The 26,396-nt window shown below is 42.1% G+C and overlaps 1 protein-coding gene across 1 annotated transcript in view; it reads left to right on the top strand.

Moving 5' to 3' along the window:
- The first annotated feature begins 858 nt into the window (after positions 1-858).
- Positions 859-26,396, top strand: part of MYO3B (myosin IIIB) — a 324,047-nt gene continuing 298,509 nt past the window's right edge. The window contains exons 1-2 of the mRNA XM_078394391.1: positions 859-927; positions 1,135-1,177. Coding sequence (XP_078250517.1) covers positions 921-927; positions 1,135-1,177 — 50 coding nt within the window. The 5' untranslated portion in view covers positions 859-920. The remainder of the gene's footprint in view (positions 928-1,134; positions 1,178-26,396) is intronic.

Below are 26,396 nucleotides of genomic sequence, written 5' to 3'. Positions count from 1 at the left end.
GAACAAAGAAGGTTTCATAATAAACAGCCTTCAACCACTGCAAATCATCTTTATCAACATGCTTCAAAGAAATCACTAAGAATGGGAGGCCATTTTCAAAACCAGGAAGAACATGAAGTAATCATTTCCTGTTTCTCCAGAAATTCTTAGTTGCTTTCTGCTCCTCCAGTTTAACTTTTGTGGGTGGGTGGATTCCTCTGCGTACAAACAGAAGTGACCACAACAACCAATGTGCAACAGAAGCAGCTTTCAAACAGTAGGAAAGATGACTTTGATTTAGCAGAAGGGCAGCTTCACAAACCTGTATCAATAAATCAGGAAACAAAATGGTTTGGCTTCAGTAACACTAGCTGTAATTCTGGAAGGACATTACTTGCTAATCAATGCAAAGAGGAGTGACTAGTGAAAGAGAATCTTGTAAAACAGAAAGAGAACGGGCATATAAAAATTGAAACCTTCCAAATGATTTATGCAGTGAAACGCAGTCAAGTTTCGTCACTGGCCAACAGGCAGAAGCCTCTGCGTAGATACCACTACAGTGTTATGAAAAGTCGGCCCATATATATTTCCTTCACTTATCCTACAGAACGTCAGGTTTCTAAAGCTTTCGGAAGGGTAAGTCAAAGCTGCAAAGGGAACAGACATTCATCTGAGAATGTGACCCGTTCTTGCAACATGTGCCTTTGATCAATCTGCAAACCATGTACGTATTCATGATCTCAGGAAGTTTTTCCATAGCCTCTACAATAGAACCGGATTTCCCCCCACCCCAGTTTTGGGTTTCTCCATTTCTTAACTGCCTCTCACACTCAAGTTCCTCCTCAAGTTCTTGTTAATTATTAAATCTTTATCTGTTCTAGGTTTGTGGCTTGGATGAGACAAAACTTCTTGCTTAGTGCAGCACATGGCCAACGTGAACTATGGCAGGTAGGAAACGATGCCATTATTTCCCCAAAATATTCGTCTTTCCTCCCACCATGGCTGTATATTAGAATAGAAGTGTAAGGTACGCAAGGGCATTCTTCAACAGCTGTTGAGCTGGAGGTACTGCTGGAGGAACGCCAGGGGTCTCAAATGTCTTGAAGGTGTCGTGTTCTTGCTTTCTTCAGAGTTTTCCTTTCTTTCTTGTTGCAGCCCCATCTGAGAATGCTGTGAGCCCAGAAGCAAGTCAAAGCAGGTAAGATGGACTTATCATGATGATGATGATGATGATGATGATGATTTTTTAAAGGGTTAGAAAGGAAAGGTTAGAAGCTCAGCAATGGTTGAATTCTGTAAAAGGTATTACATGCACTCTTGCCTCCGTGCTTCCAGAAAACAGAGAATGGGAGATAAAGAAATCCCTTGTTTGGGTCAACTGATGAATCATAATGAGAATCCAAATGAGCCAATGGAGGCTTACTGTTGCTAGGAGGCTGATGAGTTCTGTAATGTCCCCTGAAGCAAACTAAAGGCTTTAATCCTGCACACACTTACATGGGAGTATTCTTTAGTAAAGTCTATATGATCTGCTTCTGCATAAACACACACACAGGGTTTGGCTGAGAGAAGCAAGCCATGCTGGAGGCGAGAGAGTAACAAACAGATGATAAAATTCATATCCTACTGTGGTACAGAAAAAAAAAATCATAATTTCTTGGTTTGGGCTCTCTGTCTCATCTATTTTATCTGCTACGATGGTATCCAACATCCCTTGTTTTCATTCTCATGCCTTTCTCCTTCTCTCGTTCCCTTCGGCGACTCACCTGAAAGTGCTTCACAGAATCCAAGACTGAAAAAAATGGTAGCACGCATTCCTTAAAGACCGGCCTTGAACAATTCCATTCTTTTTTCCACATTCCAGAATTCCCTATTGCGTACTGACAAAGATGTCAGAAAGATGCCCCTACAGTACTGGTGAGATACTCTTAACTGTGAAATAAGATTCTTTTCTTTTTTTAAAAAAAAAATTAAGATTTTGAAAAGATCTTAACAAGTTTTTGGTCAAATTTAGATAATACTTATCCATAATGGTCCTGCTCCTCAGCTTTTTTATATACAACACACGACATATTTGATGTCTTCCGTTAGGATCTCCTGGCAATGCTGAGACAGAACTATACAATATAATCTGATAATAGCCAAATTACCTGGCGGTGGCCCCTCCTCCTCCTCCTTTGTCTTCTATACGCTGATCCTTGGCAGGACGGCAGAGCTGCAGGTGTAACTGTCAAAAGGAGTCAAGGCATCTAACCGGATCCCAGCCTACAATTCCATTCTTCACCATGAAAACATTGCAAAGACAATGGAGGTTCACGATGTGTTGTCTTTCCTAGTTCATTTTAGTTGCTGTTCCCAAAATCTTCTTTTCCTGGAATGGATTTTATTCCTCTTCTGAAACTGCTAGCTTCAGAACTGGTTTCACATCCATGCTTCCTTTTAAGCTTCTCCCTTGCTAAACGAAGCATATTTGTGGTATCTTGTCAGATACTCAAGGCTCTTACCAAGCTAACTCGGAGTAAAGGAAATACTTTCTTGGTTTGTTCTGAATTGGCTACTTGATGGCCTTACATGCTGGTGTGAATTAAAGGTTTTCCCCCTTCATTCACTAGTGTCATGCAGTTAACACAGACTGGAGGCGATACTTCCTGACCGCACTCTGAATGCACAAACACTTTTCGCATCTTGCCATCGCTGCTGTCCTTGAAATATCACCAAAAGTAGGGGTGTGTTCTTTTCATGGGTCATCAAAATGTTTGTGAAAAACACCCCCCCCCCTTTTTTTTGGCTTCACTTTACTTTACAGTTCTGGGTTCCTTTCAGCTGTCTAAACTCTTCCAAAAAGGAAAACAAAAAACAAAACAATACCCTATTGCTCACTCTTGTGTGTGTTGTGTTGACATGGAATGGTGCCACTGCTCCCCATGTGCCTTCCAACCCTGCCATGTGTTCTCTACTTTCAGCATCAGACTCAGTACACATAAGCCTGGGAGTAAGCAGTCAGCTTTGTGGGGTGGCTGTGCTGGTCTTCAAAAGAACCCAAGACTCACCTCCTGTTTCCACCAGAATGACCTCCAAAGCTCTTAAAGCCGTGTGCCTGCAGTGGTAGCAGAGGGAGGCTGAAGATTCGTTAGCAAATGTAGTAACAAAACAAGCTCAGTTTCTCTGGCACAGCATTAATGCAGAGGGAAACATGACAGTTGGGTCTGTTGCGCTAAGGTGAGCTTCGATCTTGCAAAGCAAACTGTACTTTAGATTAGCGCGTTTTTACAGGGCTAGGCAAAGTTGCTCATCTGTGTCAAAGATCTGCTCAGGAACAGATGCCTCTGCCCTTGACAAAGCCCTCTTTGCAAGATCAATGCCGATATCAACTGCCCTGTGGTTTGCATCATGCATGGGAGCCTCCTTTCTGAAAATGCGCTGCGTGTGGCAGCCGCTGGCGGCGTATGCAGAAGGAAACCCTTTGGGAAGTGGCTGTGGAAACTTCTGGAACCTTGCCTCTCCTGGCATGACTTTCCAGTTCTGAACCAAGACACAATGCTGCTTGAGGCAAGGATAAGACACTTCCCCCTTCTATTCCACATACAAAAGCCAAGCCTACTGATGCTTGAGTCTTACTGTAGCTTCCTCATACTTGAGGAACAGCAGGCTAGCTTAGAAAGCAAAGGACAAGCCAGGGGGTAGAGGGGACAGGGGAATAGAGGTGGGGGTGGGGGTGGGGCACTCAGATGGAATGGCCACACTGCTGACCATTCCACGTGCCACTTGAGACAGTGGCACCATTCTAACTAATGAGAGGCCCATCCCTCTTGTTTCCAATACAGTAAAGATAAATTGCTGTGTAGTAAAGTAAACAAGAGGAATGGCTCTTGTCCCGTATCTTTCCTTTACCTTCTTCCTTACTGGGGAGGCTCATTAAGGCGAGGCCGGGAACTTGTATTCCAGACACGCCAGATTTCCCGGTGCCTAGCACACACGTTGGGAGTAATGTGTGAAAAGCAAAATAGTTATGCGCTGCTTATTACCTTTTTGAACAACAAGGGCACATTGTTATTTTAAAGCTTTTAAACAAAAACAACTAAGACAATCTTTCTCCATAATCTTTCTCCATACCTTTATTCATTACTTCTGTATCCTATTGTTGTGGAATTTGAGGGTGGGGGAGGGACATTCTTCTGCTCCAGAGTCACATGTCTGAACCACAACTTCGAGCATGCTCCAGTATGTATAGCCCTGGCCATACAGGGTGGGGGAGGGGGTTCTGGGAGTTGTAGTCAAAACAAATATTAACATTTCCAAGGTCTGCCAAGGAGGCTTTAAGTTTTATTGCCTGGTGTTGCTACCACCTTCCTTTGCTGGGAAATACCTTTACTGCATTACTGTAGCTTGCAATGTTGCCTTCACAGAGTCACCAGGAACTGCTGTTGATTGCTGCTTGCTGAAACAAGGACTTTCTCAAAGGGATGTTCATTACCAGTCCTAGTTCAAAACACTGTTTGTGATTTTACCTGGTTCTGATGGTATGTCCTATGTCATCTTTGTTAAATATCTCCCATTCAGCGTTTCCCCCACATGACTCAGTTTAGTCCCATGACCTCCTGTTTTGCAAGGGTTTGATATGACGTGACTGTAAATTCCAAGGCTTTCTCTGGAGTGGCACGCTCGCTTCTCAAGGTACTCTAGCTAGGTAGCCATGATGTCCTGTTGTAGCGCAAGAGAAACCAGAAGACTTGTAGTGCCTTTAAGACTAGTTTTTGTTCTTCGTAAGCTTTTGTGTGTCCAGGCACACTTCTTTGGCTGAGTGGCTTGCTGTTTTGAATATGGCAAGAAGTCTTCTTCACCTGAAGAAGTGAGCTTAGACACACAAAAGCTTATGACAAATAGAAACCAGTTAGACTTCAAGGTGAAACAAGACGTCTTGTTTCATTTCCAAGGAAAGCTCACTTGGGCAAGTCATTCCTCCCCTTGAAACCCATGGAAAAATTGGTAGCTCCATTATTCAGGAAGATGTTTGGGTTGCCTGGAGGCACCTGACCATTCTTTTTTTTTTTCGTGTGCCTGCAATGTCATAGAATCATAGAATAATAAAGTTGGAGGGCCTGTAAAGCCATCAAGTCCAACCCTCTGCTCAGTGCAGGAATACAAATCAAACTGGTTTGGGTTGTAGCCGAATATTTAAACCTCAAACTTAAATGCCAGCTGATTGAAACGAATGGGATTTGTATATTGTTGACACTAATGTAACTTCCATTGATTTTGATGGTTCTACTATAATGAGGAGGGACAATCCAGTGGTTTTATTCTTTTAGATTTACTGTATTCTGAAATATATATTGCACAGTTTTGTTTTTAAACTTTGAGTCCTTTGGAAGTTCACATGGGTAGTTACGGGGTGTGTATCCTTTTGAAAGAAAGACAGTAAGGAGTGGACAGCAGTTTGTGCTTAATTTCGTGTTTTAATGACCTGTAACTAATGGATGAGGCCCCAAGCAGTTCACCATTTTAATGTAGCAAGACAATATGACGACTTGCTGTCTTTTCATGTCATGCCATTCAGGATAGTGGCTGGGAAGACAAAATAGTGCCAGAGAGCAGTTTATGTTGCACGGTTTGCTTGTTCATCCACTGGAACAAACTTTCCTCTTCAAAGCAGTTTCAAGAGACAAATGAATGGGCATCGATTGATCACTTTTTATTCTTGATCAAGGCACATGTTGTTGCCTTAGGCTCAGATTCTCTGACAGTCATGACATGGGCGACGCTTGCACCTTTACACAAGCAAGGGAAGTAGATGTAAATCCCTGTCAGACACACATCTTCTCTGATTCATTTTCCCTTCAAAGAGACAAAGGTGAACATTGAGCATCACTTGGTGTATGACAGATCAAGGCACTCTACGGATGGTATCAATGGCCCTGCTGTGTGAGATTTAATAACAATCCATGTGCCGCTTCCCCCGCCCCGCCCCCTTTGTTATTTCTTTTATGAAAGAAGACAAGGTGAGTTTGAAAAGATACAGTATATTCACCAAATTTGCTCAGTTATTAAAAAACAAACAGACAGCACCAGAAAGCGCCTGTGTTATCTATGTTTCTTTTAAGCAGGCTCTTTTGTTAGACAAGAATATTTATCACAAAGAACATATGTTTTTTAAAAGACTTGTGCAACTCTGAGCACTTCAAACTGATATTCTAAAAGATAATCTTTATTGCTTATGGGTGGAAAAATAGCTGCAGTTTTGCAATGACAGGTGAAATGACTTGAATGACATTTGCAAAATTTGTTGCAATGGTTGTCTGCATGATTTATCTCACAAGAGAGTCCCCATTTATTTAAAGAGAACTCTCAAAATCTGTTGGAAATCACTGAGCCCTGGTCGTTGGGAACTCCTACCTACTAAAATTCAGTTTTTAAATTGCCTTTGTGATACAGCTGAAGAAATCTTAACTATTAGAGCTCAGACTGTTAGGGGAGCTGTTTTATAGGAAGTTCACAAGGTAGGATTAGATCAGTGGCACACAACGAACATGGACATTTACAAGAGCCATACAATAAATGTTTAGATTGCCACCAAATATGGCTAATATTTTTTTATTAGTTTCTTTATTTCTCAGTGTGGCATCCACCCAGGTCATGAATATTCATTTTCTATCTGCATGGACCAATGAGAGTGCTGAAGAGGCAGAGTCATGAGATATAAGAGTCTCTGCAGGGGAAGAGAGGCCTGGTGTTTTAGAGATTGGAGGCTTGGGTGAATTGAGAGTTTGGAGTAGAGAGAGAGAAGGTTGGCAGTTGAGAGTGTACAGTGGGGTCTTGACTTGAGAACTTAATCCGTATTGGAAGGCAGTTCTCAAGTCAAAAAGTTCTCAGGTCAAATCTGCATTTCCCATAGGAATGCATTGAAAACCATTTGATCCGTATCTGCTCTTTTCCGTCCATAGAAACTAATGGGAAGCTGCTATTCTGCCTTCGACCACTACAGGGGGATATTTTGTTTCTTTTTTTCTTAGGTCAAGAAAGGTTCAGGGAAGGCAGGGAAAATACAGTCCAGGCAGTACCAGGCAGTCTGAAGACTCCCAATCCACTCTCTAAACGCTGGGAGGAGTGAGGAAGCAGACAGGCACCCTTTTCACTGGCCAACAGTTAACTGAAAGTTCAAATTTTGCATTTTCCCTGCCTCCCACGTGGTTTTTTTTCAGTTCTTAACTCAAATCTAAGTATGTAAGTCAAGTCAATATTTTCCTATGAGAGTGGTTCTTAAGTCAAAATGTTCTTAACTCAAGCCGTTCTTAAGTCAAGACCCCACTGTATGAAGAAGGATGTTTTGTTAAGAGTTAAAGACATTGATTGTACCTTCATCACCTCTAACAATAAACAACATCTATTTGTATTTTTTTATAAAATGACACATTGCCTGGAGCTCTGTGATTAATAATAAACCATGTTGATGTAATCAACTTGGGGCAGCGACACAACACATAGCCTGTGCTCTCTGATTGGGGAAACAATGAAGGGACAGGTGGGAATATGACACTCAGCTTCCTAAGTTGGTGGCATAATTTCTTTATTTAAAACATGTTTACCCCACCTTCCTCCTTAAAAGGACCCAAGGTGGCTTACATCACCACAAGATAATATTCAAGCTAACAACAATGGAGCAACAAATATTAAACAGGATCAAATGAATACCATACTGAAAAACATAAGCAACACCAAAAACACAATCAATGCCATAAGGTACAACAATCCAATAAACACAAAAGCCCACTCAGGCAGCCAGTCGCTCGGGGAAAGCTTGCGTGAAGAGAATGGTCTTTGCCTGCTTGTGAAGGAATATAATTCCTTGCAATACGAACATAATTCCAGCAAATTTGGTAGAATGTTCTCAGCTGAGTTCACTTTTTTTAAAAAAAGTGTATTTTATGGATGTTGAGACAAAATTGCTACTGAATCCCAAAGTCTGCATTTTAATACCCCACAAGAAGGGAGGCTGAGAGAAACAGCGCTAGAGGGAGAATGGAAGTTGCTGACCATTCCGAAGCTGTCTGTATTGTTTCAGCTCTGGTGAAACTGGGCATCTCTAGGAAATTAGAAAGGTCAGCAATCAGCTGCATGCTGCAAAACGCAGCAGGAGCATCACAAATGAAATTTACCAAAGGCAAGATACTGGCAGGAGAGATTTCCAGCCACTTCTGTAGCTGGAAAAAATGAACCAGCAGTCAGTGCCGTATAACACCATATAATACAACACTTGCTTAAAAACAAATAACAAGAGAGAAGGGTCGGCCATGTTTAGTTGCTGTTCGATTAGTTTAAGGCTTGAAACAGATATTCAGAGAAAATCATACGTCCTGCTCTTAAAACATTTTGACTTCAGCAGTGTTATCCTCTTAGTGAACTGTGAATGTGCAATCAAATCTAGGAAGGATGGCCGTGGTTATATTTTGGTGATGTTGGGCTCGTGTGGTCCTCAGTATTCCATAATTCAGTTCTTTCTGCATCTATCCCTCTCTGTTGCTGTCAACCCTGTGTTCTAATCATCTGTATATGATAAGGAAGGTACTTCACATTACAAAGGAATGGAATTACAAGGTGTGTGTAGAGCGTTGGGGAAGAAAGAGCCTTCAGCCGAACTTCACTGGCTAGGTGTCGCAAAACAGAACACAGAGTGGATCTTAGTAATAAAACAATAAAACTTTATTGCTTTTGAAAGCAGAGAATCACTAACACACAGTATATGTGCAAAGTGGGTCTTCCTGATAAATAAAACACTTACTATTTTATATTTTAAAGTGAACATCTGAGATACCATAAAATTAGTATCTTTGGCCATGTACCTGCTGGGAATTCTGGGACTTCCAGAATTTGCCTAAAATCCTCCAGGTGGACTTTTGGGACTGAGAGTGGAGAAAGAAGAAGTCAAAATAGATTTCTTTCAACTCCCATTATCTGCTTCATCTCACTTGCATTGGCCTGGGAGAAGAAAGGAAGACCCCTTCAGTCCCACAGCTTGCTGGGAATCGCCCTATTGCGTTATGGGGAGGGGAGCTCAGGGAGAGGTCTCCCTATAGAGTTTAATGGATAAGGAGACAATGCTCCCTATGGTATACTAGGGGATTCTAGGTGATGTCTGGAATTGAAAGTCTTGGGATTCTGAAAACCCATGCCAGGCAGGCCACCGGGCAGTCCTGGGAGCACTGAGTAGTCCTTTCTGTTTGCTGACTCCAAGCAGAGTGATAAAACTGAGACAGACCCTGGGGAGTAAGCGAATAGAGAGAGCAAACAGGAGTTTGACGGGGGAGGCACCTAGTATTTTTTCTAATAATTACCGGTATTTTTAAGGAATTGTTTTTTAGATATAATTATATATTAGTGGACTTTCCCAGCATCCTTCATGGAAGAGAAGACAAAGGAAAGAAGACTCATAGACAAACAGAAGAAAGTAAAAAGGTAACAGGGATTGTGGATAGATAGATAGATAGATAGATAGATAGATAGATAGATAGATAGATAGATAGATAGATAGATAGATAGATAGATAGATAGATAGATAGATAGATAGATAGATAGATAGATAGATAGATAGATAGATAGATAGATATCTCCTGTCCCCAATTTAAAATACTTTTATCTTTAGACAAGATAATCTGATGCATGTTAACATCGGTACACGTCCCATGGAGTCCAATGGGATTTACTGTCAGCTTAGCAGGGAGAGCCCTACAGCCCAAAGTCCTTAATGGTATGGACCCGGGTCAAGGATATTCCCATTTATATCCCCTCGTTCATGTCTAACGTTTGGCTGGATATTGGCAATGTGGGAGAGGGTCTTTTTCATGGTGGCACTGAGATATAAGGAAGGGATCCTGTTGCTTTACCCCTGCCTGCGTCCAAGTTACTAGACAAAGTTAGAGCCTTTGGGAAAAAGCTTTCAGGAGGCACCAAAATCTGTTCCCAGGTTGCAACAGAACTATGCTGTCGATGGTTTTACAGATAGTGTGTTGCATTACGCTGACTCCTGCTAGTTTTTGTGGGTGCGCTCTTTCTCAACAAGTCTATTTTTGACAGACTGTTTTCAATTTGTATTTTAAGAATATTGATATTAAGAATGTGTGCCATTTGTATTTATTATTCTGAAAACCTGTCATTTTCAGGAGAAGAGGATGAACAGGTTCACTGAGCAGCACTTTGACGCAATCAAGATTTCCATGTACAAATAAAAAGGCTTGCTAAGTCTCAATGTGCAGCTCACTCCCAAAACTATAAATATAGATATCAAAGGTAATGTAACAGAGATATAAACTATAACAGGTCAACATATAACAACTATAGTTGTATAATGTGGCTGAACAAACATTTAAAAACATTCATATTAAAACCACAGCTTTATCTATCGTTAGAAAATATAGAGGGCCATAAGTTCTATAGGCAAAGCGTTCAACTCTCCCAACAAAACCGTATTTCCCGGAGGTCCTGGGGGGAACCTATGCAAAATGTTGCATTCGTTTGGGCCCAGATGAATCTCCCATTCTACCAAAAGAGTTTCTGCGGCCCTTTCTGCTCACTGTAAGCCACGAGCAAATACCCTTTGGCAAGCCACGTTATCCCTTGATGACAAATCGGTATGAATATTTTATCAGTCAGACCTGTATAACGTTACCCTGTGGGCCTGGCATCAATGTACCTCTCACGAGCTTGCCTCTCTGCTAATGTTCTTAGTTCTTTCTTAATATGACTGAGTGTAGTCGTGACCAAATAAAAACAGAGAGGCGTTCCCCGATGGCTGCATGGGGATCTAACTCGAGGCAAGATTGACAAGCGCAACTGAACGGTAGGCAGCTGCATTTTAAATGCCAAATTCTGAAGGATTTGAATTTGAATTTTCTTTTCAGGCAGCTGACATGTGGCCGGGACTTGTCTAAAAGGATGCCAATCAGTATGCAAAACGGTTAAAACTGCTGATTTGCTGAATCATTTTTTTACAACAGCTGCGTTCAATATTTGTCAATAGGAGCACCAGCTGAACATTGGCTAGGTCGAGGTGTGTCTGCATAAGCAGGTCTATGTATTTTTTTTTCCACCATGACTGCGACATTACTGTGCTTACTCTTGATATCAGCAGTTATGACATTTCCATAAGGAGGGACTGCAACTGTTCGCTTATAGAGGAGAAAGTAAATGGGTATATATGCTAAGGAAAGATACTGAGCATGGTGTGGTGGATAGAGTGACAGACTAGGACTCAGAAGGCCTGGGTTCAAATCCCTACTTAAGCCATGGAAACTCATCAAAGGTGTAGAACTGGTAAAACCACTCTTTAAGTATTTTGCTTACCTTGAAAACCCCATTAGGGTTGCTATGAGTCAGTTCCAACTAGACGGCACAAATCAACAACAATATTCTAGGACACAGTTGTACCCACACCTGGCGATCTCGTAACCACTGAGAATCAAGCCAACTCCTGCTCCCGAAGCCCCCGTTCTATTTTTTCACGGAGCTGGAGTGAGCAGGAGACTGGCTGTTCTACAGAAAATGGGTCCCACGATGCACAGCTGTTAAGGTTCAGAGCCTTTGCTTTGACATCAGTGGCACCTTGACCCAGCACGTTCGTGGGAGCAAAACATGAGGTGTGTATCATGGCATGACATAGAGGGCAGGATGAAGGGAGCTTAACTGCATATCCTCGTGAGGAGACCTGGGTTGCTGAGGAGCACTTCTGGCTGTTGCTATGTATGAATGCAACGGAGCAGCTGAGAAAAAGAAGAAGAACCAGAAGGGAAGGAGGACTGTTTTGTAGAAGGCAATCTTCCTTCCTTCCTTCCTTCCTTCCTTCCTTCCTTCCTTCCTTCCTTCCTTCCTTCCTTCCTTCCTTCCTTCCTTCCTTCCTTCCTTCCTTCCTTCCTTCCTTCCTTCCTTCCTTCCTTCCTTAACTCTCCTTGGTATTTCCTTAAAAACCTTCACACATCCAGATTTGAAACTGTGGCGTGCTAATCACCAGGCAGCATTAAAATAGGTTGCAGTGTCTGTTAGCATTAGAAATTAAAGACTAAGGATGTAGGGAAGCCAGGGTCCTTAGCATTAGTAGGTCATCTGCCACGCACCTCCTGCCTCCCTGTTCCCTTTTTTCTAAAATATTTTTTTTATTTGCTATAACTATAACATAAACAAAAACATATAATATATAAACTCAAATACAATTTAACTGTGTTCACCACCACCATGTACGGGACCTCTTGCCATATTATTCTTCCTCCTTATTGTTCTTCTTCTTCTTCTGTCCTCTTCTCCAAAACTGCATTGATTCTTGATTTGGAGCTTTCCCTTTCCTCCTTATTAACACATATTCCAAAAATCTACCCCATATTTCATTAAAATTATTCTTTTTCAACTCTCCTTTCTTAATCTTTAAATTACAAATTAATTTACAATTTAATGCTATATTCCATATTTCTTTGTGCCATTCTTAAATCTGCAATTCAGCTTTTAATTTCCATTGCCTAGCAATAATCAGTCTAGCTGCTGTTAATAAATTGGTTATCAATTCTTTAGTCATTTTGTCATATTCCACATTCTCATATATTGATAACAAAGCAATCTTGGCATTAAATTCTATATCTTTTCCACATATATAGCTTAATTCTTTAAAAATTTGTTTCCAAAATCTTTGTACTTTTTCACATTCCCACCACATATGAAAGTGTGTACCAATTTCTTTCTCACATTTCCAACAGACAATTGGATGATTGGTATTAATCTTATTTAATTTTAACGGTGTTAAATACCATCTTAGACAGAGTTTACAATTTTTCCCTGTTCCCTCTTACCATAGCTACAATCCTCAAAATAGCTTGGGTGGGAGAGGGGAATTATTTTTTTACAGAAACTACACATTTGCTCATGGTGGACTGGAGTTTTTGTATGTATCAACACCATTGCCCAAATTTTTGAGCTCCCTTAAGAGGTGTGGCTATGGGGATGGGTAGAATGACAACTGAACATCACAGTTTATCATAACATCACTGTTGAGAAGTCTGGGCCCTCCCAGAGTCAAGCACACCCCCACACCATTCTGACTGCTGGAGAGTTATCAGGGCCAGCCAAAGACAATGTCTCTTCAAGGCAGAAAAGCAAATTGCCACAACCCCTATTAAGCCACATTGTACCTAAAGGCTGCCCAGGTATTTTGCTGCCTGAGTAGAAAGTATAGAGAGTCTTGCATCAGAAAATTGTGATTTTGTTTTGATTTATGATTCCTCAAGCTTGATTAATTATTAATTACGGATTTACGATTTTTGCTGATGAATCTATGAATCAATTTGTCAGTTCATTTTTTTACTTTAAAACCCTATAAAATGCCCTCCAAATAACCAGAGACACCAAATTCACAGGGAAGCTTCCCCTGACTCTCCTCTACAAGTTCGGCAAGTTTGGTGAAGTTTGGATTTCGGATAGCTGAGTTATACAACCACAAGGAGGGCCTCCCCAGGAAAGTTCCTCCTAGGCACCTAGAGACACCAAAGCATCACAGCTTCACAGAGAAGCTTCTCTTGACCCTCCTCTACAATTCCTCCAAGTTTGGTGAATATTAGTTCCAGACATCCAAGTTATACACCCACGAAGTGGGTCCCCCCAAGACAGTGCCCTTTAGCAGCTGTTTTGGGGAAACCCAAACTCGGAGGGATTGTAGAGGAGTAGAAAGTCTTACAAATGCCTCTCCCCTGACCCGGGGGTACAAACACAATAATAGCAAAGCAAAGAGCTAACAACTTGTATCCTTTCATGACATCCCAAATCACCTCACATGGCCTCAGTCTGTTTCAGGGAGAACAATACAGTACTATACTATACTTCCAGCTCTTTTTCCTTCCTTAATGAAAATCAGTTCAAGGCAAAACTCCTGCCTATCTTTTGTCAGTATGTGTGTGTGTGTGTGTGTGTGTGTGTATCAGCTGGATATATATATACATTGATATATATGCATCAAAGACATGAGTGCAAGTTATTTATTTGGGTCTCTGAGGGAGCTTATCCTTTTTAGAATCAATTCAGTTATCATTAGTGAATTAAATGGCTCTCTAAATATTTTAAAATAGATCAAATGTCACAATAGCACAGAATATGAATAATTCATTGGAGAAAATTGCCTTGCCGGTGTTTGATACATCAGGGATAAAACTAGTAAAGCAGAGTACTAAAAATTGTTATCCATTTTAGTCCAGTCTACAAAAGTCCTCTCTCTCTCTCTGTGTGTGTGTGATTGAGAGAGAGTGGGGGTGTAAGAAGGTGACATACTATTGCAATATCAGTATATATTGCAGTATTGGGGACTTTATTGTCATACCGGGAAGATGATAACGTACAGTCAAAGGGGGGGTTGTAAGAGGAACTAAGGTTTATTTTGTGACAGAAAGAATTAGAGATGGAATCATAACTCTAGTTTAGAATTTAAATCAAGCTCTTTATTGAGTGTTTGCAAGCATAATGTAGTGGCCAGCATTTAAGAATGGGAGACCCAGGTTCAGATTCTGGCTCTGCTATGGAAACTCACTGAGGACAGCAATAGTAAATTACTCCTTGAACATCTCACAAACTTAAGAGACCTTTTTAGAGTCATCATCGTAAGTAAGAAGCGACATGATGGCATGCCACATTTATTGTATGACTTTGTCATCACAGGGGATGTGACCAGCTAGCCTTGTGGCCTCTGTCATGCAGTGACTGGCCCTAGGTCACTTGGGGGCACGTAATGTTGCCTTCCCCCAAGCATCTGATTATGCTTCCTGAAGGGAGAAACTTAAGGTAAGAAGTTCAAGTTAAAGGAAGCTAAATTTCAGTTGAATATCAGGAAAAACTTCCTAACTGTTAGAGCAGTATGACAGTGGAAACAGTTACCTCAGGAGTCAGTGAGTGCTCCAACACTGGAGGCATTCAAGAAAAACTTAGATAATCACCTGGCAGATGTGCATTGATTGTATCCCTGCTTTGAGCAGGGGGTTGGACTTGATGGTCTTCCAACTTCACTTTTCTACGATTCTATGAGTTTTCCTGTTAAGGAAAGGATATCTAGACATTTCCAGTTTCCTTTAGGCTAAGAATCTGTGACCTTGACAATTGTGGAGATCACCTGTGTTAAGAATTAAAGCTTCAGGGGGTCTCACGCCTTGGTTAAAGCTTCCTCCAGGCCATCCTGATGTGGTAATTAACAGCACATGAGATCTTTCATTCCCTTTCTGGCGCACAGCTCCCTTCCTTCAAACCTAGCGAAGGTCTTCTGCTCAGCTGACCGTGACTTCATCCCAGAAATGAAGCCTTTCAGTTCCTGGCTTGCTCCACACACACCAGTTCTTTCCTATGCTTTCCAGTCCTTTTTTCACTTCATCATCGTATCCCCTTCTTTAAGCTTCTTTCAGTCTTGTGTAGATAAAAGAACATGGTGCGTGAATGGGATAATAGGCCACAGTAAGGCTTTACCCTAGGGCAGGGGTCTCAAACTCAATTTACCTGGGGGCTGCTGGAGGCAGAGTCTGGGTGAGGCTGGGCTGCATCAGATTTTCCGCCAAGCGGAGCAAGAGCCCGAAGAAGCCGCCCAGGAATTTCCTTAGCTGACAGACAGGCTGGCTGGCAGGCTGCAGTTCCAGATAGAGGGTGCAAGAGGTGCTGTCTTGGGAGAGAGCCGGCGAGCAAGACAAGGCTTTTTTTTTTTTACTCTTGACAGCAGAGGACATATGGGGCAGGCAAGGCGGGGGCCGCAAACTATTGTCCAGCGGGCTGCAAATGGCCCCCGGGCTGCATGTTTGAGACCCCTGCCCTAGGGTAATGCAGCCACCATGTTGCCATAAGGCGCTGCGGAGGATCACTTAGGGCATGTCTATGCGAAGTGCAACCCTCTGCATGGTGTTGGACTACAACTCCCATAACCCTGTGCTACTGGCTGTGCTGGACAGGGCTGAATGGGAATGGCAGTCCAATATCATCTGGAGGGAACACACTTTCCCCTCCTCCGGCAGAGTGCTAAGACCAGCACATCTCTCTCTTCTTTCCCATCTAATGAACCACCCGCTAGCCAGGCAATTTTGATTTAACTTAATTTCCCCATCAATAGCTGCTGTAAGCAATTATTGGATATCGGTCACCTCTGGTCATTTTATTCCAGTTTCTCTCCCACAGGGAAATCTGGAGCTGCCCTCCGCCTCTCTTTCGAATTAAATTGTGGCTCCAAAATGATCCAGGCCCCACACACCTGAAAATTATAATAATTTTATAATGTATGAATGTTAACGAGTAGTTTCTTTTGATAAGTCACTCCCGTAAAGATAGCTGCCAAAATAACTTTAAAATTAATCGATGATATCTCACATGCCTGTTATTATTGTTTGAAGCCTCTCAGAGAAGAGAAATTATGTAAATTGGTGTCACGCTAGGCTACGGCGTGCTCACTGGGAGTGCAAAACAACTAGCTTGGCAGTGAAATAGTTCATCTTGAGCAGAAGCCATCAACAGCATCTCGGGCTCCAGTCCATCTTAAGGGATCCTTTTTATTTGTTTTATGGCCTCAGACTAATGACTCTTTTAAAGAAAGAAAAAAGGTGGGGGCGGAGGCCTGCTTGAAAAGGAGAACTAATAAATCTGCCACTTAGATATTCTGAAAGATGACCAATCAGCCTATAACGGAAAAGGTGAACTGACTAGCCATAGTCAAATACATTCAGAAATAAATGAAACAGCCAGCCGGAGACTGTTCCTCCTTGGTTAATAGCTAAATGGCTTTTATTCCATAGCCCAATACGTGTAAAAGGCTTGATAAATAGATCAGACTCAGGACCAATTAGTGTCACGTTAATCTGTAGCAATAACGAAGTGCAGCTGCTGGAGGTTGTGCCAGTTTATGTGCCCCTTCCATAACAAGGATTTTAAGTTCTCAGTGGTGAAAAGGACGCATCGGGAAGTATTGTGCAGGACCAGCTGCTCCCGGCCTCTCTGGCAGATAGGGGGGTAAAAGCATGCTTGGGGGCAAGAAACGCACCACCTAATTCTTGAAGAAGTCCGATGTTCTCTTTGCTGGACAAAAACCCAACATAATGTAAGCTGGTTGTAGAAAACTAGGTCTCTTGAATTAACTCTGCTGTTCCTTTCTTTCTGGACCGTCTCTCGTCTTTTTCTCTGTCTTTCGCCCTGCATCACCGTCTCGAAGGCTTCCAAGCAGAAAATGGTGATGGCGAGAGGCTGATTCTGGCTGCAAGGGTCACTGTGGTGCGGTCGGCCGCCGTGCTTAAATCTCACACTTCACCTCCATGTGCGGGTTTTTTTTAAATTTTGTCCTTGCTGTTAAATTGCTGCCAAAGGAGGTGTAGCAAAAAACTCCTTCTCGGCTATTGATTTCCGCACACAGAGCACATAGTTCAGAGTCGTTTGATTTGCCACGTGCGGTTTGCAACTGAACGGGCTCAGGAGATTATAAATTTCATTTCAACACCAAGCCTGGGGCGCAGTCAAGGTTTGCTGGCTCATGCCAGCCATTCTTTCGCCAGCTTCCCCACCCCTCTATTTCTTTCTGTGAAACGTATGTAGAGAAATTTCGGCTGAATGGTCCAGGCAGCGGTCACCCCTGAAGGGGGAGCGTGTTCTTTGGCTTTACGATGTTTTGAATGTGGCTGCAGGAAGATCTCGTTTGCATGACAGAACTGTTGGACAAAAGGCCGTGTCTGTGTTTTCCCACATAGGAAACACATCGATCATGGCATCAGCCGGTGTCTTTGGTCCTGTGCTTGTCAAAACAGGATTTTATTGTTGGTTTCAATATGTTACTCAGATTGACTTCTCAGGATGATGGATGGTTGAATTCTTGTTTTTTTGGGACAGAATAATTTTGTACACAAGCTGTTTGGCCATTGAGATTTCGGGGTCAAGTGTTTGCCTAGCACACAAAATCAACAGTGCTGTTGGTGATGATGATTGTGGCTAAATGTGCCTAGACTTTCAGGTTTTGTGGCTAACAGGCTGTTCCTGCCACTCTTTTTCTTCATGGATTGATTTACCGTAGAGTAAACAAATTATTTCTGAATCGATTGCCATCTGGACCCATAGAAAATAATTACATACCCAAATGCATTTTTCACTGAGAGAAACGGATGCTTCCGTTCAAGCAACAAATGCACAGAAACACCATTTATTCATGAAGGAGACTTAGAGAGTGTCCATGGGTTTAAACCACTACGCTTGAAACACAGATGTGAAATTTGTGAAGGGTGCAGGCAGAACCCCATGTTTCTGTGGGCGGTGGCGGTGGCGGGGGAAAGAGCCTTCATGGGAGGCTGCAAGGGAGAATTCATAAGGATTGAAATACCCCAGTCCCAAGTAAGGTTTTATGTGCTGTCAAGTTGCTTCTGGCTTCTGGTGACATCATGAATTAGTGATCTCCAAAAGGTGTTATTGTGAAAAGCCCTGCTCAGGCCTTTAAAACTCAATGCTATGGCTTCCTTTATTAAGTCAATCTACCTCATGTGCAACTTTCCTCTTTTCCTGATGATGCCCTTTTCCTAGCATTATTCTCCTTTCCAGTGAGTCTAGTTTTCTCCGAAACAGTGTCACTATTTTCTCCAAAATAGTTTAGTTATTTTAGCTTTGAAGGAGAGTTCAGCCTTGGTTTGATCTAGCATTTCTTTCTTTCTTTCTTTCTTTCTTTCTTTCTTTCTTTCTTTCTTTCTTTCTTTCTTTCTTTCTTTCTTTCTTTCTTTCTTTCTTTCTTTCTTCCTTCCTTCCTTCCTTCCTTCCTTCCTTCCTTCCTTCCTTCCTTCCTTCCTTCTCTTTCTTTCTTTCTTTCTTTCTTTCTTTCTTTCTTTCTTTCTTTCTTTCTTTCTTTCTTTCTTTCTTTCTTTCTTTCTTTCTTTCTTTCTTTTGCAATCCATCATACTCCGGTTAGTATCCCTAAGTGAATGGGTGATACAGTATTCTATCCTTGAAGGAAAGATGACATGCACACAGAGAGTTTTGGTCATAGATTCTGGGCATCTTATGAGGGCAGAGAAGCCCATTGGTTAACCTTGAACTTGAACAGTCAGTGCAGGGCATAGGTTATGAGGTTCAGGGAAGGAAATCAAAGGAGCTTAGGAGGGCAGGGTCTCTGGCGTGCCCTTCGAGTGCCCCTATTATGGTCCCAAGGAAATACAGTATTCAGTTACAGATCATTATGGGTAGGAAGCACCTGGGGCTTTGCCCTGGGACACCAGATTTAGAATGTGCAGATTTGTCCCACACCTGATTGTACACCGGCAGGAGATCTTAGCAGCCCAGCATGATTTCTCACTCTTGCAAGGGTGGTGCAAGGTCTCCAGGCATGGAAAGAGGATGGCTGCTCTTTTCCATTGTAGGGGGGCTGCCCAGATGGGCTATGTTGGCATGGTGTGCAGTACCTCTTGTGAGGGTCACTTGACGTGCCACCTCCTGCCTTTTCCTTCTCTAGTAGTGTACATCCAGGGAAGGGTGCAGAAGCACTGGGATCTCCACATTTAGAGACCACATTTAATGTCTTTCGAAGCATTGGCTGAAATCGTATTCCATAATTTGCACAGCATACAAGCTGATGATATCATCACTGTCTGATTTATTTTATTTTAGGGTTTTGTTTTGAAAGAGAGCATTTTTAATTCCTCCTCTACGGTCCTGAAGCTCTCATGAAATCCCCTTCACTGTCAGGAAGTCATTGGGGGGCTGCAGGATGGGTGGGAAGTCTTTAATTTTTGAAAACTGCTGCCCCCAGTAAAGTTACATTCAAGACAGGAAAGCCTAAATCCTGTTTCTAACTAGAAGGAATGTGTGTGCTGGGAGGGGAGGTGCATTTTTGAAGCAGGGGCAGGAGGTCCATTCCTTGCAGAAATGAGAATGGAAGTCAAAATGAGAAAAGCCTCTAGGAGTATATCAGTCTAGCAAAGGCAAAAGACAGCAGCGATCCGAGATAGAAGACAACAGAGTAGGCTTGACATCTGCTCCCAATCCCATTCTAGTATTTGGGACAAAGAGGTGCAAATAGATGATGCTTGCAGGACTCCAGACCATCATTTATCTACAATAAAAGAATTCCATGGGAGCCATTAAGGAGGGGTTTGGATTCTTTTTTTGTTTGTTATTATTTCTGGAAAGTTGCCACAGCTGATGATGTCATCAGCCTCATGGGGTGTAGCTGCACGAACAGGGTTTCAGCCCATGGGCTAAAATGCTTTTATTTATGCAGGTCTTTAATTGATTTTACAATTGTTTCTATTTCCCTTTGAAGACAGACTATTATTCATAGTTAATTCTACCATTAAGACTCTGGTTCTGAGGGTCATTGATCTGTGGGTGAATTTGTGCCATTTGCTCCAGGCACCAACATTGCTAGTAAACCTAATGTGCTTTTTTCTTTAAGGGGGATCCTGTGAATGACCCGGATTTGTGTAAGTCGTTACTTTCATGTTATGTACCTTTCCTTACTCAAGTCCGTGAGACAGTTTGTGGGATGAATTTTCTTTCCCCAGCACTCCTGGGGGCCAAACATAAGAGCTTTTAAGTGAAAGGACAACTAGTCATGCGCCAAAATTCTAAAGACTCACAAAAGTTTGGGACTCAGGGTGTGACTGCATTGGAAAGCTGAATTGTAGAGATTCGGCTTTGCTGTGATTTGATTTGCAGCCTGTATTACATTTGAAATTGCAGTCAGTGCTCAGACGGGGCTGTGGATTGACTCAGGAGTTCATTCATACTGGATGTGATGCAATTTGTAGTCCAGCCCACAGCAACCCCTTCCTTCCTTCCTTCCTTCCTTCCTTCCTTCCTTCCTTCCTTCCTTCCTTCCTTCCTTCCTTCCTTCCTTCCTTCCTTCCTTCCTTCCTTCCTTCCTTCCTTCCTTCTGAGGGCCTAGAAATGGGTAATGATGATGATGACAACGACATAGCGATGAGGTGATCTAGAACTGATCTCATATAAGTAATAATTTTTTAAAAGATAAAAAAATAAGAGGATGATCAAAGGAGAGGAAAGTGTGTGTGTGTGTGTGTGTGTTCCCCAGTCCTAAACATCATGCCCTAACTGCCTATATCATAAAAACACCACATGCAGAATACCCTCCATCTTTACAATAATATATCACAACTAACTACATGGTAAGTAACCATGTCATATATTTCCCATTACGGTGACATATTTTAAAGTAACTCTTTCCTGTCTCTCAAAAATAACAGAGTTACTCTATTTGCATAAAAACAATCCAGTAGGAACCCATTGGGCAAGGGGACCAAACCATCCAGCTTTACCCCATCTAAACATCCACAGCAGGGCATGAGACACGGCTTGAACCAGCACTTGAATCATGCGGTGTTCCTTTTCCATTGCTTACAAAATCTTTGGAAGGACACATTGCAATATAACAGTAATTATAAAGTTACAATTACGCCACCAAACCAATCAAAGTGTCCCTCGTTAGGTTACTTATCATCCAGTAACTTAGTTAGGATTTTAAAAAGGAATTCATTATGAGTAACCAGCTATCTGCATTTAGTTACCTCCGAGTGCTCCACACGCATGCCTGATTCTCTACTTTGGAGAACATATGTGGGGGTGGTCCATACCTGCCGTTCTTTTCCAAAAAGCCTCGGGAGCACCTGAGTGTGAGTCTGTTCTTTCGAGTCAGGGAGTACAGGTGACCTTTAAAAGTGCTTTACAGACATTTGAGAGAGAGGTGCTGTTCTGCAGTGCAGGAGTCGAAATGTAACCATCAGTATTCATCGCGTGTGGCAGTCCCTCTCCTCTGCTCAAAACAAGACAGACTGCTAAAGGCAGGACTTACTTAAGTAAAGAAAAATGGCTCTGTGAGAACATGAGCCCTGACTGTACCTATTGTGTTGTTTACCATGCACGCGTTGAATGGTTGGGGAACATGGGTGGATGTCGTAAAATGTGAGGCAGTTATGATTTGCAATTTCTTGGATTGGCTTGATGAGCAGTGGTTGGGAAAAAGAATATGACTTCTACAAGTCTGTGATTTCAACAAAGGTTATCCTTCCATTTGCGTACCTTGGAAGTTGGTTGGAATATCTTGTAGTCTATGTTACAATCAGCAAATACAACAAAAAGCAGTTTTGCGGCAAAGTCTTTAAGATTAGCAGATGTATTTCAGTGTGAACTTTTGTGCATCACAGCACAGATTTTCAGATACAATAGTCTCATGGCCTGAGACTCTTGGACCAGTAAAAGAGTTGACCCATTGAATCAATTTCTGAATGGTAAATTCCACTCAGTCAATGGGATGTCTGTACCTGGGAGAGGTAGTGGGATACTGGCCATGGCCTATTTATCCCATACGTCTTTGCCATTATAGAGCAAGTGATATGTCCACATGTCATGTGTGAGATAAGTGACTGGTAAATAAACATAGCATACGATTGTAAAGCTATCCTTTTTTCCTTCTGTGTTCAATTCACACAGCCCATTTTGACTCATTGTCAAACAAAATGGACAGGGTGAGGAAGTCCACTTATTTTCAAGGGGATAGTGTAGGCTCTTTTGTCTTACCCTCATGACTTTTTAATCTGTACCTTCTAAACATTTCCTGAAACTTTTGGGTTCTTTTCTTTGGTTTTCCCTTTCTAATTTTTCGCACTACGTACAGCCAAACGTAAAAACTAGGTTTTTTTAAAAAAGCAGGGACAAAGCAACAGGAAATAATCTACAGTACTCCAAAAATTGGCAGCAACAACAGTATATGGGAAAGAAAAATCAGTCATCCACAGACCTAAGCAGCCATTTATGGTGCTGTAAAATTCAAATTTGTCAGCACATCACCATGCTCACCATTCATGTCAATTCATCAGCAGGAAACAGTACAGATGAGAAGGAGAAATCATACGCGTTATCATAATCAAATCAAACACAAACAGAGCACACACCCACACCCGTACCCAAACAGCTATATGAACAAATCCCCAAAGTGTAGTGATGGAGGGAGATAGCCCCTACCACTTCTATGCCTGCTACGTGATAGCCCCTACCACTTCTATGCCTGCTACGTGATAGCCCCTACCACTTCTATGCCTGCACTCCAGCAGCATAGGCTGTAATCCACTAAGTGAAGGGCAGGAAGGCGAACATTCCAGGCAACAACAGGTGGTGGTGTGGAAAGCCATGCAAAAATCTATAAAATAAAAGACAAAAAGGAGCAGGTAATCTAAGTAATTCAGAATGTAGTCCAAAAGTGAAGAAACAACAGCAAATCCAAAATGGAAGTCAGAGGAGCTCTCTCAGCAAAAACAGTGAAAAAGTCACTGAGCAGCGAAAAGAGCAGACACTCTGGTTTTCCAGGCTTCTCATCCACCCCTTCCAGGATGTTTTCTGAATCCTAATTGGCAGGTGACAGCTCTCCTTATGAGATTTGCAGGGCTATTATTTGCTCGCATATTAAGTAAGGTGATTTTGCATACAAGGATCAAATTAAAATAATATGAAATACAAAAAATATAAAGAATTCACAAATTCTGTTAACTGCTCTTTTGAAATCCCAAATCTTTTCATTTCAAAGGCTTTCTATCCTAAAGCCATGAAAGACTCCGAAAACAGAAGAGCCTCTTTCATGTTTTTCCCCTTCGAATTAACCTGACAGTCCCATCTCTAAAGACGATCAACAGAAACGATTGTTCTGAGCTACTGCTTGGTCTTGAGTGGGAGTTAATGCCCCTTTACAAAATATCTGCTCTTCATGGAGATGAGCACTGCTAGAACGGGTTTGTTGCTATCGATCAACAGTACACACCATTTTGATTCCCCTTGGGGGTGTGGCTGTGGGAGGAACAGCACAACCCACGCCTCCATGCTATGGAATGATTGAATAATTCTCTGCTACCCCAAGGTTACTTATGAGCTTTTAGAGTTTTGCACATGGCATTCCGCATAGTTCCCAAAAATCTCTGTTTAGGAGAGCAAACAGTTCAAATTATCCATTCCACCCAAAAGCTGGGTTAACTTTTACAAAAGTTGCTGGTTTGGAAACCGGCTTTCCAGAGGAGTGGGGAGTTCTGACGTTGAAATCCCTTAGAGGTGCTGATGGGGTGAGATTGTGCGTTATATTCTGACACCCAGGCAGCCCTGGTTTTGAGCAGGAGTACCTGGAGGTATTGGTGCAAGCAGGAATGTTGGCACTGGCCATATGGAGCCAGGATATAGTGAAAAGTGGGCTGCTGATTTATTTCTGACACTGCCTGGATCTATGCCCATCAGAAGGTCTGAGTACTATTGACAGCAATTCTCTTTTTCCATACCTCTGTTTTCAGTCTGAGAAGATCTAGAGGCAGTCTTTATTATTAGACCCTATTGGCTATACAGGATGCATCCTAATGCTTCTGTTGTTGCTGTTCTCTCCGCCCAGCTCCCTCATTGACTACTGCCTTTGTCTTCCCTTTGGTGGTCCTTAGTTGCACCACAGTCTTCTTGTCCTTCCGGATTTCCTTGCCGAAACCGTTTGCCTTTTCCTATTGTTAATACCATAATGTTCCCACTTGAAATCCTTAGGCTGACTTCTACTTCCATTCCAAACTACTTCCATGAGCCATTACCTACAAAGACCTCCGTAACTTCATTTCCCCCTCTGCCTCTCCCATCGTTTTCCCCATCTAATATATTCCTGCCCATGATCTTCAGTTGTCCAGTTCTACTACAGCACTTGACTCTGGCCATTTTTATTTGCTACCTCTTGCATCTTTGTGATGCACCTTCTCCATCAAAGTAATCTCTTCCATGAAGTTTTTGACTTAAATAATGCCACCCCTTACCCAACTAAAGTTAAACCAGAGTAGAAGGAACTGCATTTATTTGCATTCACTCCATTTTACCCTGGCTTCTCTACCTTCTTCCTTGGTTGCTTTCCTTCTACCTCCACCTTATTGTCCAATTTTAGGTTGTGAGCTATTTGAAATACAATCGTTCCATTGTTGATATGACTCTGTAAAACACTTTATGTACTGAAATTATAAGAATAATATCATCTTCCAGGAACAGATATAGTCATGTTTTGAACTATGATGCTGGAGATTTCCACAGACTAGACATAATATAACACAATTGCCAATTAACTAGAGATGGGAGTATTCGTGTTCGTATATGAATATCCCCACACAGGTGGCAATAACAAGGTCCACTCACCAATCCGCTGCTGACGTGGCTGCCACAATCCTTCCAATGACTCCAGAGCTCGCCATTGGCGAGCCACTCTTTGACCTGGCAGGGAGGCTTGTCGTCCCGTTTCCTTCCAGGAGTGACGAGCCGATCGCGAGCTCTGGAGTCCTCGTAAGGATCATGGCGGTCGCGGCAGAGGCGGAATTATGAGTGAACTGGCTGGCTCCATGGGGCTGGACCCTTGTTATTGCCACCTGTCCATGGATATTCGTATTTGTGTGACAATATCCCCTTCTCTACAATTAACTTTAGTGAATATTTTCTAGTGCTGATCTGTATTACTTTGAAATGAAGAATATCTGAGATATGTTATCTCTGATTCAGCCAGGAGTTTAACTTACTCCCATATGCTCTTAGTTAACTCTTCTAAGAAAACCCATACAGAAAAAAAGGCTAAGGGATACGGTGCCCCAAAGCAAAGCAGCTGGCTTGCCCCATTCATGGAACAGGCCCTCTTCGCTTTGCAGACATTGGAAGGTTTAAAATTCCATTTAAAAAGGGATGTTTATCACTACTTGTTACTCAAACACCTTCTTCCCAGTTACTAGTTTCTTTATAGAAGAGGGGAACCAACCCCAGAAGGTAAGGAAATGCCCCCAAATGTTAAAAACGCCTCACAAAATACTCCAGGAAGGCATTTTAACAGCCAAAAAGTAATGTGGAAAAAGCAGCAAGTCAACATTACTTGCTCTGAGGGAAAAAAATGAATAATGATACTGAGCATTAGGTTGCCTTGCTGAACAAACATTATTATGCTGTCATTACTGTACTTGAAAGGGTAATATGTTACAGATATCATTGTAACTTGTACGAGCATTTTATTTTCAATTTCAGTCCATTTATAACTGGGGGCGGATTATGGACCTGGACTGGGGCTGCTTCATCCGCATATGTTGGGGGGGGCTGCCCCCCATTCTGGTCACAAAACACCACTGTTGGTGACCTGCCTATGTTTCTCCTTCCCTCTTTATCTCTTTTTTCACCATGAAAAAAAAACCTGTTAAAGAGGGAGAGAGGGAAGGGCTGCCTGATGTTCATTAGATGCCAGCAGTTGTCCTTCTGGAAGTACCCATAAGTCTCCTTTTTACTTGTGTTTCTCGTCTTTTCTTAGGTTGTTGTTCCTTGAAGGAAGCCAACCACAATCCAAGTATACGGTTTGTGTTTATCTGAACACAATAACCATTCACATATAGTATATGCTAATTTCCATCCAAATGTTCTTT

Source organism: Pogona vitticeps, chromosome 1, assembly GCF_051106095.1.
Source record: "Pogona vitticeps strain Pit_001003342236 chromosome 1, PviZW2.1, whole genome shotgun sequence".
Taxonomy (NCBI): Eukaryota; Metazoa; Chordata; class Lepidosauria; order Squamata; family Agamidae; genus Pogona; species Pogona vitticeps.
The sequence above is the reverse complement of the archived record's forward strand: the minus strand, read 5'-3'. Positions and strand labels throughout refer to the sequence as shown.